The sequence below is a fragment of the Lissotriton vulgaris genome, chromosome 9 (genome assembly GCF_964263255.1).
Source record: "Lissotriton vulgaris chromosome 9, aLisVul1.2, whole genome shotgun sequence".
NCBI lineage: Eukaryota > Metazoa > Chordata > Amphibia > Caudata > Salamandridae > Lissotriton > Lissotriton vulgaris.
In genome coordinates this window covers 93,692,515-93,705,521 of record NC_141697.1, presented here as the reverse complement: position 1 = coordinate 93,705,521, position 13,007 = coordinate 93,692,515, and the positions used below count along the sequence as shown (strand labels likewise).

Genomic DNA, 13,007 nt, shown 5'->3' with positions numbered 1-13,007 from the left:
CAAAGGCCAGCAGGACATTGTTCTAAACCCCCTAAAGTCATAAAAGGTGTGGGGGGCTTCAAATTAGCATGCTTGGACACGTATAAAAGGCCCCTCAAGGAACACTGCCAAACACCCATTCAAAAACCCCCCTGTGAGGAGTGACTGGCGTGGATTGTTCTGCTGTACCTGGAGGACTCCTGCACCAGCAACCAAGTCAAAAACCTTTGTGGATTTCTACACCATCAAGCCCTACAAAACCTTGGGGAGTGACTGGCCTGGATTGTTTTGGAGGCACAGAGCCAACCCTTGGATTCTAAGGCAAGAATGGACCAGAGCAACTTCTCCCAGATTGACGCAGCCTGCCAACATGTAAAGAAGGTAAATAATGGATGGCGCAATGGTGTATTAGGGTGTACATGTAGTTTAAAAAAAAAAAGTAGTACTTTTTTTTAAAAATAGTACTATGTAGTGTGGCTTGTAAACTGTTACTCTTTAAGTCTATGTGCTGTGTTTAATGTGAATAATGGTGACAATGAAGTTTTTTTACAAGATGCGAATTGTAATGTAAATGTGCTTAAAGTGAATAAAGGCTTTGCTGATGCATTGAGTTTAAAGCTATGTGTGTGTATTTAATGTTAATAAGGGTGGTGGCATAAGTTAGAGTTTGCAGGGTTTGTATTTAAGGGGGTCATAATGTTATAGGCCTTAGGAGGGTACACGTAGAGGGGAAACGTATATTTTACAGAGCATAGAAACATTTTTTACCAGGCTGCTGTACATTTAATGTCAATAAAATGTTAGAGGCTACTACTGTTTCAGGGGTACCAGAGGTTCTTTAAATAAAATACATGGCATACATATAAAAATAAATAAAATGCATTATTGTACTCACCAAGTTGCTGTTTTGGGGCTTTTCGAGGATCAGAAGTATGGGGCTGTATCTGTGTAGGAGAGCCTGTAAGGGGTGAGCTGGAGGGGTCCAGGATGTTCAGGGTCCTTGAGTGCATCGTTTTAAAAAATCCTCTGGAGATGCACTGGGGTTCTGGGTGGGGAGGTCCCTGGGCGTCCCTGGGGGCTCCGGTGCCCTTGTGCCGCTTTTTAAAATAAAAATAAGCCCCCATGAGCCCTCTTGAGGCTGGCGCTGCTCGGGGGGTGCCACGGGAGATCTGTGAGGGGTCTCCAGGGCTCCGGGGCCCCGCTTGCCGCTTTTTTTTTTGTTTAAAAATCGCCCGAGCCCGCTTCTCCGGGGCGCTGCTCGGGGGTGAGGGTCAGGGTGTCCCTGGGGGCTCAGTGCCCCGTTTGCCGCTTTTTTTTTTTTGTTTAAAAATCACCCCCCGAGCCCGCTTGATGATGGCGCTGCTCGGGGGTGTTGTGGGACCATGTTCTGGGTGTCTGCGGGGGGCTCCGGGCCCCCGAATGCCAAGTTGTGTATGTGTTTTAAAATGCCCCCGAGCCCGCTTCACCATGGCGCTGCTCGGGGGCTCTGGGTCGGGTTCCTGGATCCGCTGGGGGCTCAGGGGTCCCGACTGATGCCTCGATCCCGCTATGTTGTTTTTAAAATGCCCCCGAGCCCGCTTCACCATGGCGCTGCTCGGGGGCTCTGAGGGCGGGCTCCGGGTGTCTGCAGGGGCTCCGGAGCCCGAGTGCTGTGTCTTCTTTCTTTTTTAAAAAAAAAAAAAATGTCCCGAGCCCGCTTGAGGCTGGCGCTGCTCGGGGGCTGTGAGGGCGGGCTCCGGAGCCCGAGTGCAGAGTTGTGCCGCTTTTTTTTTAAATGCCCCCTGTTGGAAATGGGATCCCCGGCTGGCCAGGGCTTTCGCCAAAGTCAGTCAGAGACCACCACTCCCAAGTCAGGGCAAGGGAGTTACACGCCAAGATAACCCCTACTCGCCCTCTAGGTAACGTGGCACGAGCAGCAAGGCTAAACTTTGAGGCGATGTAAGTTAAGTATTTGCGCACGCACCCCAGCAACAACAACCAAAGGCCCACCACAAAGGAAAACTCCACACAAGGTTATATAAAAATAGCCTTTGTATTATAATAAATATACATCAGATAAAACACACATCTTGTTACACTGTGCCAACAGGCACGGGCGGAATTTACAAGGGATATTTGTACAGGACAGGGCCACTTGGACCACTGTCAAGGGTATCAGCACTTTTAGAAGCAATACTTTCAGAAATAGCACTTTAGAAAGTAAAATCAGTGTAGCACACAATATAAACATAGAGCACACAACCAGTAATCACTGGTAACAGGACCTCACTAGCACCACCTGTACTAGGGAGAAAACAACCACCTACACATCACAATACCTGTAGGGGTGTAAAAACAAAACACATGATGCATTAACATTCAGAGGTGTAGCAATACCATTGCGCAAAACTTAAATCAGTCACCACCTGTGACAGTCCCTGTGTCCCAATGTCAGGGCCTAATCGTAGCAGTTGCCCACAAAGTGCTGGGCAACTGGTGCAGGGAAAGTTAGGGCAACGTTGGAGCCTCTCTGGCTCAAGAACCACCACTGTGGCACTGCGGAGCCTCTCTGGGCTCTGGACAAGAACTGGTGCCCTGAGCCTCTCTCAGGCTCTTCGCAAGAATGGGCACTCGAGCCTCTCTGGGCTCTAAAAACGACTGTGGGGGGCAAGAGCCTCTCTGGGCTCGAAGAACACTGGAATGCCCTCCTCGAGCCTCGCAGGCTCACGCGACAAAGGACTGACCTCGAGCCTCTCTGGGCTCGCTGAACGAATTGTCACCCTCGGAGCCTCGGGGCTCTCAGACAATTAGCGCACTCTAGGGGGTCTCCCTCTCTGGGGGACTCGAGATCCAGTAATTGCCCCCAACCGTTGGAGTCCCGGCTCGGGGGACTCGTGGGGCAAAGGTGCGCTTTGGTGGAGCGGCCCGCTGTCAAGTGGGGGCAGCTCGAGTAGGGGCAGGGGGGGGAAGGTGCGCAACCTCGCACCTCTCCCCTAGCTGGTCTTTCACTCACCGGCTGTTCCTGCTCTCTTCACGGGCTGCGGGGCTCCTCTCTCCTTCGGGAGCCTCGGCAGGCTGCTTCTCGGCTCCGCTGCGGGGGCGGGACTTCGGGGTTGACTCTCCCGGGCCGCGCAGCGATTGGCCCGCCGACCCAGCACTTCCGGGTCGCGGTAGGCAGCGCGGCGGCCCGGCGGGGGCAGCACACTCCTGGGCTGTGGCGGTGATCCGGGGACAATGCCGGGTGGGCACCGGCCTCCAATTCAATTAAGAAGCGAGGTGGCACTCGCTAGGGGCGGACAATGCCGGGTGGGCACCGGCCTCTGCAGACAAAGCGCTCCCAGCGCTAGAGGGGTGACCACAGCGCTCCCAAGCGCTGCAAGCAAAATAAAGCGCTCTTAAGCGCTAAACAGCAATCAAAAGCGCTCCCAGGCGCTAGGGGCCCACAAGCCCAGCAAAAGTCCTTTCAAGGGGCAGGGGGGCAAGGCTGGGCCCAGAGCCAGCACACTGGGTCTCCAGGCAGGGAGACTCCCCAAGTGGCGGTCCTCTGGCCCAGCAGCAGCCACAGCCCCCTCTGGCAGGATCCAAAAGTAGAACATTTTCTAAGGGGACACAGCCCCTTCTTATACTAACAAATCCTTTGTTTCAGGGTGCAGGGTGGGGGGAAAACCAGTCGCAGCTGGTTCTGGAGCACTCTTGATGGCCCAACCACCCATTTCTTTCACTGGGGAGGCTTGGGTCGTTAGACACACCACAGGGGGGCGGAGCCAGCATTGTGTGGGGAAAACCCAGCCCATCCAGGACACAGGTACACTCCTCCCACACATCACTCATGCTAATCTCCCACTCACCACCGGGCAGACCCATCCAGACTTCCTGGAGCCTGGCATGCCAGCCAGCTCCAGCCAATCACGCTCCAGCACCCTCACTGCACACATATCTCAATGTCCAGAAGTAGCACTTCCCTTCTAGACACATACATGCCGCAGACACCATCTTGCAGCATTCACTCTCACGAGTTCACACATACTAAACTCGAGCCTGCACTCCCCACGCATCAGGAACTACCAGGGACACACACATTCCCCATGCATTCCTATGGGAGGGCAGGCCAGCCATACTACACACACGCACTTTCACTCTGGGACTCAGGGGAAAGTGCGCAGAGACCCAAAAATCACTGACACAGGGTCACACATAAGGCAAAAAGTCTAGGGGTGAACCTGCCCTAAGGGCCAAGTCCAACACCCCCGAGCCCGCTTCACCAGGGCGCTGCTCGGGGGCTGTGAGGGCGGGCTCCGGAGCCCGAGTGCAGAGTTGTCCTGCTTTTTTTTTTAAATGCCCCCGAGCCCGCTTCACCAGGGCGCTGCTCGGGGGCTGTGAGGGCGGGCTCCGGAGCCCGAGTGCAGAGTTGTCCCGTTTTTTTATTTTAATGCCCCCGAGCCCGCTTCACCAGGGCGCTGCTCGGGGGCTCTGGGGCAGGGTCCGTGGGTTCCTAGGGCTCCGGAGCCAGAGTGCAGAGTTGTCCCACTTTTTTAAAAAAAAATGTCCCCCGAGCCCGCTTGAGGCTGGCGCTGCTCGGGGGCTCTGAGGGCGGGCTCCGGGTGTCTCTGTAGGGGCTCCGGAGCCCGAGTGCGGTGTCTTCTTTTTTTTTTTTTTGTTGTTGTAAAAAAAATGCCCCCGAGCCCGCTTTCACAAGGTGCGGCTCGAGGGTGCGGGGGTGTAGGACTCCGGTGTCCTTGGGGGGTTGTGAGGGTCCTGAGGGGCATTTTTCCCACGGTCCCCACGTGGAGCCAGCAGCTGTAGCAGGGCGGGCGGACGCTTCACCGTGCCTGCAGGGGCATGGTCCACCCCTTCAGTGATGTCACCAGTGCATCACTGAAGGGGCGGACCAAGCCCCTGCAGGCCCAGTGTGTGTGTTTTTAAAAAAAAAAAATTTATTGAGAGATAGCGCGAACACAATAGTGTTACAGCGCTTTACATAAGAACCAGTTGCAAAAGATAAGGATTTAGGATTACAGGCGTTACATAAAAGAACTACAAGCTGAGGTAGAATTTTTTTTTAATGTAGTGCGAACACGAGATTGTAAGAGCGCTTACATAAGAACCATTTGCAAACATATAAGCACTAAGGATTTCAGGCGTTACATAAAAGATACAAGCAGAAAAATGTAAATGTAGCGCGACCTTCACCCGTGGGTGTCAGAGCGCTTTACATAAGCCCCAGTTGCAGAACATAAGGACTAGGAATTACAGGCGTTACATACAAGATACAAACAGAAAAAATTACAAATGGACAATGTGGCGAAATTTACATGTGAGCAAACATGCATACGTTAAGTTACATGCGGAAAAAAGTGAAAAGTGCTCAGGGTACAAGAGAAAACAAAGTACAATTAGAGGTATAATCCTGCAATATAGGGTAGACACTCAAGCACAAGAATAAGCGTCATGTAGGCAATTCTGGCACTGGCGCAACTATCAAAAGCACGCAAAATGTAAGAGGGCGCAACCAAGGTGTTACAAGAGAAAAGTGGCATGTACATGTTACAAAAGAGTACCATGAACCTAGGGGCAGTGGCTGTAGGTCAGAAGGACTATGTGTACCTAAAGTGATTTACCACATAAGCAAAGGATATGGCGCAGTTTGTTTTTAACATATGTTTTAGCGCAGCACATGCAACGCTTTTTTAAAAAATGTCTGTTGTTGCACCCCTCTTAACAGTTTTTAAAATGTACACATGAATTGTATGAAGTTGTGATACTTTTGTTTATGAAAGGAGCTTTAAATCCTGTTCTTTTATTTAATATTTAATACAGCTGCAAGACCCTGCAAATGCAACCGTCACCAATGTACCCCCTGCGTTGGACACAGCTGTAATAACTAGCAGCGATGGTCACTTGCCAGCCCCGCAGCCAGGTATATATATTTAGAGTTGTGTAGTTCTACGTAGTTTTGTACACCAGCAACGCACAAGTTCTCTTTTTTTCTAATGTGGGTCTCATGTATGTATGCTTTTACAGCTTATGACCCCGACCTACAAGAAGTTTATGACGATCTTATGTTGTACATCGAGGCTCAAGACGCTATGAATAATGTGCAAAACACTACAGTTCCTACAGGTAATTAAAAAGGCCGTTGTTATTTAAACTGTCTAAGGCGCTAGGGAGTTGGCGGAGTAGGACAGCGTCCTGACCCTGAGGGAGTATAGAGGTAATCCTCAGAAAGATGACTAATGTTGGGTATTATTTTTTCTTTACAGGTGCCCCTATGTTATGCCAGGACGTTGTTGAGGTCCCTGAGGCGGCGCAATGTTCAAAAGAAATCACTTTGAAGAGGAAAGCTTCAACTTCTAAAGTGGGACCTCTGTCAAAGAAAAGAGCTGCAAAAAGACCTCTTTCAGGTGTGTTTTTTATAAAAGGGTGTGAGAAGTACTAGAGGTGTTACAGACTCTCAAGCAGAAGGGTACAGCTGGTTGTAGCATGGCCTATATAAAAAAGGTGACTGTGTAGAACTTAGGATGGTGTTGATTGTACGTGTTGTTTTTATGCTTTCTCTAATATATATATATATTTTTCTGTTTATATTTTAGAAGCGGCTCAGAAACATGCTGCTGAAGAGAGGTCGGCGCCGCCCTTAAGGGACATAACATCCGTCCAGAACATCAGAAGCGGCGCAAAAGTCGTGAGTAGGCGTGTACGCCAGGAAAAACTATCTACGTACTACACACCAAGCAACACGCTGAACAACCATCTACAACAATCTATTCTGCACAGGGGTGGGGCCAACACTGGCGGTATGCTTACAAGCCCTGCCTCCCTTAAGAAGAAACATGGGGACTCAGAGAACATCCCCAGCCCTTTAAAACGTGTGAAGGTCTGTAAGGTATTCACAGATCCCCAAACAGAACCCTTAAACCATAAGAAGACAACGGCGGTGCTCCACGAGGGCCATGCAAAGCTCTTAAGCCCTGAGAAGAAAAGCCCTAGCAACCCTGAGCCCCAAGCTAACCCCTTAGATTTATCTATAAAAAAGGATGCTAAGCCCTTGAATGAGGCCTATACAACCTTGAGCCCCAAGGAGGTGGTAGTTGTACCGGTGGTTGTAGAAGAGGCGGCTCCGCCACAACCCTCTAAAACATCGCGCCTCTCAAGAAAACATCTGAAACTGAAACCAGGGGTCCCTAAGTTCCAGTTACCAGAGTCCCTCAGCAACCCTAATACAGTGCAGGATCCACCAAGCGTCCTGAAACCCCAGACAGTGGCAATTAAAATAACTGTGCATGTAGAGGTGCACGCCCCTGAGCAACCCCCAAAGCCTGTTGTAAGTGTTCAGGCCCAGCCTAGGGTCTCAACAGGTGGTAATGCGCAACCCCTAGAAAGTCCTTCTAGCATGAATAGCCACGCTCTTGAGGAGTTGAGGGGGTTGGTAGACAACATTGGTAGAACCCCAGAAGCGGTGTACCAGGGGTCTTTGAGCACAGAGGGCTTACAGAACACAGGTAACCAGGCACCACACCCTAACACAGACATTGCAGTTAGTCCCCAGGATTACAATGACAGCTCCTCACAAGCCTCATACCCTTTGTCCACGAGGACCCCTCCTGGAGCATACGACCCTACCAGCCCCACGGCCATCCACATGTACAGCCCCGTGTCCAGCCCTGCTGCCAACCCCGTGTACAGGCCCGTGGCCAGTCCAGCTGCCAACCCCGTGTACAGTCCCGAGTCCAGTCCCGTGGCCAGCCCCGCTGCCAACCCCGTGTACAGACCTGTGTCCAGTCCCGGGGCCAGCACCGCTGCCAGCCCCTTGTACAGTACAGTGTCCAACCCTGAGACCAGTACCGCTGTCATCCCTGTGTACAGGGCCGTGTCCATCCCCTCGGACATGCCTGTGTACAGACCTGTGTCCAGTACCGCCATAGCCGGTGGCAGTATAGATGGGCCTGGGGGGTTGCCGCCATTTATAAGACCTCGCAAGGTGTGCCCCCCTAAGCAGGAACAAGATGGGTCTGTAAAGACAGAAGAGGTATTGAAGACACATGTAAAAGAGATACAGATGGCTGTTCGCAAATTAAAACGACAGGCAAACCGTGCAATCATAAGAATGGATATGGGGTTTTCCAATCTCAGGAACAAGAGGGAGGCCCAACATCTGGTCGTGGCAAGGGTTGGGGTGTGTAAAAAAGAGATCATACAGATGTGTCAGGCAGCTGTGGCCGATATACAAGGTACACATTCATGACTATGTCAGTACCAGCCCCTAAAGACCCCCACAGCCATTGGCGTTCATAAGAGGCCCTCAAAATATAACCGTAAGGTCCAGAGGTTAGTGACAAAGTCTGTACGGTTCTTAAAACTACTCAAACAACGACCATCTGGGGCCCCACAAACCCTCAAACAAGACAACCCTGTTTCCCTAGACCCCTTCAAGCATGGTACCACAGCTACAAGATCAACGCCTGAAGCATATAATCCAACACTTCACCGCCGACAATACATAGGGGCAGGGTCTAACATGCCTAGGGTCGGTCATTTGAAGGGGGTCGGGGGGCTGGCTTTAAAACTCCAAGCACACCAACATTCAGAAGGACCTTGGGGTGGAACTGTAGCGGAGGCCTCCATGAACAAGACAACCAACGACAGCGACCTACCTGTTCAGATAGGCTGGGGCTTGGTATCTCGAAAAGCCTGGGCCCGTAAAAAAAACCAAAAGTGGCTTAATAGTACAAAGCAACGCCGGCTTTTAATAAATAAGCTGAAGAAGGCGAGAATATGCGCTACCCGCAGGCTTACAAGAACCCCTGAGACAGGTCCCACCCTGACCTCCCAAAATGACACATCAGAGAACACCTCCACAAATCACACTCCTACTGATGAGGGCCCAGAGCCCTTGTTTTTAGAGAGTGTTAGGAGTTACACTCGCAATGTAGAGAGGTTTAGGGCCGTAGAACAGTATGAGGAGTTTAGATTTGTTAACCTCCACCAAATAACATCAACCACTCATGGTGTTCTGGCTATACATCAGGCTGTGCAGGAGCTCATAGAAAGGTTGTTACACGATGTGGGGCCTAATGACTTTTTCCAACTCTGCTTCCAGGGGCAGGGTCTTGACACACCGTTGTTCACCAGGCGGAAGACCCGAGATGTTTTTGATGCTGTGCAATTTTTAGAAAACCTCCAAAGGCTTTTACAGAGTAAGGCGGAACTAGTCGCCTATGGCACTTTTAGAGTAATAGCCCTCATTGTACGGGGGCGTGAGGGGGGTGTTTCCAGACCCTTAAAGAGCGTACTATACAGTAAAATAATTGGTAAGAAACAGATGTGGCTGCTCAACTTTACCAACGCCACTGCCAATAAATGTCTGGCGGCCAGCATCGTGGGTCTGCTGATGGCTCGCAAGACCCCTGACGCTGTCATCATGTCTAGAGCTGCTGAAGCCCATGAGGTTCTTGAAATACCTCCTGACCGAATGGTCGGCTTTGGCGATATAGGTCTTTTTGAGAACTATTTCGCCGTGACGGTGAAAGTTCTCTATCACAGCGGTTCCTGGAAGTACTTTACAACCGGGGAACCTGTGAGAAACAAGACCGTATATGTCCTCCACATGGAAAATCATTTTTACGGCATCTTGAACCTTAAAGGTTTTCTGGGGGCCAAGTATGTGTGCGCCCACTGCGACCATATATACAACAATAAAACACACCACCAGTGTGAAATGTGTTGTAAGATGTGTCAGAGGGTTGGCTGTATAGAAGACGCTACCCTGAAGGTGAGGTGCAGCACGTGTAGGCTGTTTTGTCGCTCGCAAAACTGCTTGAGCATACACGAGAAATCTTTCAAATGTGTCCCTAAAAAGGACTGCAGCGAGTGTGGGCGGTATGTTGCAGCGGATCACAAGTGCAAAGGTATGATATGCCCCCGTTGCCATGTGTCTTACAAGGCCGGCACCAACCATCAGTGTTATATGGTTAAAGGTCCACCTCAGACCAAGACCGAAGACTATATAGTGTTTGATATAGAGTGCACACAAGAGACGGGGGTACACCAGCCTAACTACATTTACGCACACCATCTAACTTCCGACGACAGTTGGGAGTTTGAGGGACGAACGTGCGTTGGTGATTTCCTGAGCACTTTCATTCAAGCCAAATTCTAAGGATATACCATGCTCGCCCACAACTCGAAAGCCTATGACTCCTTCTTTATTCTACGAGACATGATTCGTGAAAAGATACAAGTGGAGCTCATAACCCAGGGGTCTAAACTGATGCTGATGACCATATGCCCTTTAAAAATACGCTTCATAGACACCCTGAATTTCCTACCCATGAAATTGAGCAAGCTGCCAAAGGCCTTTGGGTTCCCAGGGTGTAAAGGTTATTTCCCACACTTTTTTAACACCTGGGCTAACCAAAATTATGTGGGACCCATGCCGCCTCCTGACAGCTACGGGGTTGAATACATGATGCCTGATGAGAAAGTGAGCTTTCTACAGTGGTACTCTGAAAACCGCGAAAAGGAGTTTCACTTTCAAACAGAGTTGAAAGCTTATTGTCAGGCTGATGTAATGATCCTCCGGCAAGCTTGTAACCTCTTCAGAGATGTTGTGGTGTCTATGACTAAAGAAGTCAAGGACTTGAAACCTAAGACATTGCCTAAGAAAGTCAAGGCCTTGACATCCAAAACCCCTGGAATGCAGCAAGCGGTCGAATACATAGACCCATTTCAAAACGTCACTCTGGCATCCATGTGTATGTCCATCTACAAACACATGTTTTTAATGCCTGAAACTATCGCTCTAGTACCGCCAGACCTCTATAACGGTAAACAGAAACGTTAATCAACCCCCTCTATCCAGTGGCTCATGCACGTCTCTGAGAAGGAAGACATACAAATTCAACATGCCTTACAGGGTGGTGAATACCGCCTGGGCCCCTATTACCTGGACGGGTACACTGTAATTAAGGGTGTGCCGACAGCCTTTGAATTCAACGGCTGTTTTTACCACGGCTGCCCCAAGTGTTACAAGCCCCACGAGTATAACAAAATGCTGGGTGCCAAATTTGAACACTTATACAGGCGTACTCTGACAAAGGCCCAGTATGTTGAAAACCAGGGCTTTGCTGTGAGAGTTCTTTGGGAGCACGAGTGGTTAGACATGTTAAAAACCGACACAGACCTCTGCTCTTTTCTTAAGACTCATGATTTACCCACACCTTTGGAGCCCCGCGATGCCTTATTTGGGGGGCGTACAAATGCCATACAACTGTACAAGGTCGCTGGTGAGGGTGAGAAAATACACTACTATGATTTCACCAGTCTGTACCCTTTTGTGAACAAGATGAAGTTGTACCCATTGGGTCATCCAACCATCATCTATAGAGATTTTAAGCCCCTAGCCGAATACTTTGGGCTTATCAAATGTGAAATCTATCCTCCTAAGCAGCTTTACTTCCCAGTGTTACCATGCAGAGTCGATGGCAAGCTGATGTTCCCCCTATGTTGAACATGTGCGATGCTTAAAGAGATTGATGGCTGCAGACACACTGATGAACAAAGGATGCTCACAGGGACCTGGTGTAGCATCGAGGTACAAGCTGCCTTAGAGAAAGGGTACAGGATCGGTAGAGTACACGAAGTGTGGCATTTTAAGAGCACTACAACACAGCTGTTTGCCCCCTACATTAATTTGTTTCTCAGAGACAAACAGGAGGCCTCAGGGTATCCTGAATGGTGGACTAGTCAGGATGTAAAACAGAAATACATCGATGACTACTACGCTCACGAGGGTATCCGTTTACGCCCCCAGCTGATAGAGGTCAATCCTTCACGCCGACAGTTAGCCAAACTCTGTCTCATCTCCTTTTGGGGAAAATTTGCACAGCGCACAAACCTTTCAAATACCACTTTAATATCAGACCCTGATGAACTGTTCAAGTACCTGTTTGCCCCCTGCTACGAGGTGTCCAGCTGCGAGTTCATCGATGACGATACCGCAGCTTTGTGTTGGAAATACGCCCAAGAGTACCCCACATCGAGTAACAACATAAACATTTTCATAGCCTGCTTCACGACAGCCCACGCTCGTCTAGAGCTTTACAGGGTTATGGATAAGCTCCAGGATCGCTGCTTGTATCACGATACAGATTCTGTGATTTTTCTGAGCAAACCGGGGGATGAAGACCCTCCTCTAGGAGATTATCTGGGTAATCTAACCAGTGAGCTAGATAAGGATGAGTATATAAAAGAATATACCACCTCAGGGCCTAAAACATACAGTTACCGGACCAACAAGAACAAGGTGTGTATGAAGGTCAAAGGGATAACATTAAATGTCAGCAACACTGTAAAAATCAATTTTGATAGTCTGAAGAATCTGGTACATGAATACGCTACATCAGACGATTCTGAGAATGCTAAAACCATAGTCGTGAACCAGCCCTGCATAGTCAGATCTAAAAAGAAGTGGGAAATCACAACCCAGCCTCTACATAAAACATTGCGAGTTGTTTTTGATAAAAGGGTCCTAACCACCGACTATAAAACACTGCCTTATGGTTATTAGGTCCATTAGAGAGACAGCCGCCACAGTATGGACACCAGGTTGCAGCATCCGTTCTCCTGCGTGCTAGCAGGACCCTCAAACTGTGGTAAAAGCTATTTTATAAAAAAGCTCTTAGAAAATGCCGCCTCTGCTTTATCACAAATCCCTAACAACATTGTATGGCTTTATTCATGCTGGCAGCCTCTTTATACAGACTTGGGCTGTCGGTTCCCCCATATTAAATTTATAGAGGGTATACCTGATAACCTCAACGATGATGAGCTACTACCACCAACCCTTGTAAATATGATAATTGTTGATGATCTGATGCGTGAAGGTGGTGATCATCCAGAGTTAGAGAGAGCTTTTACTCAATATTCACATCATCGCAATCTAAGCATCTGCTACATTGTGCAGAATTTGTTTTACAAAGGCAAGAACAGTAGGTCTATAGCTCTCAACGCTTCATACCTTGTTTTATTTAAAACCCCCCGTGACAAACAGC

General features: G+C 49.4%; 1 protein-coding gene and 1 pseudogene across 1 annotated transcript; both read left to right on the top strand.

The window, feature by feature from the left end:
* The first annotated feature begins 306 nt into the window (after positions 1–306).
* On the top strand, positions 307–8,200 carry LOC147689655 (uncharacterized). The gene is made up of 5 exons (XM_086936575.1): positions 307–360; positions 5,776–5,875; positions 5,980–6,078; positions 6,219–6,359; positions 6,549–8,200. Exons 1-5 carry the CDS (start codon positions 307–309, stop codon positions 8,198–8,200), a joined length of 2,046 nt encoding a protein of 681 aa, XP_086792701.1.
* A 273-nt stretch (positions 8,201–8,473) lies between these two features.
* LOC147689654 (uncharacterized) lies at positions 8,474–10,034 on the top strand (annotated as a pseudogene).
* Positions 10,035–13,007: the final 2,973 nt, after the last annotated feature.

Excerpts from the sequence above, each read along its gene's own strand:
- LOC147689655 (XM_086936575.1), top strand. The coding sequence starts at position 307 with ATGGACCAGAGCAACTTCTCCCAGATTGACGCAGCCTGCCAACATGTA. Across the intron at positions 361-5,775 it reads CCTGCCAACATGTAAAGAAG|CTGCAAGACCCTGCAAATGC; the intron begins GTAAATAATGGA and ends TATTTAATACAG. Across the intron at positions 5,876-5,979 it reads CTTGCCAGCCCCGCAGCCAG|CTTATGACCCCGACCTACAA; the intron begins GTATATATATTT and ends ATGCTTTTACAG.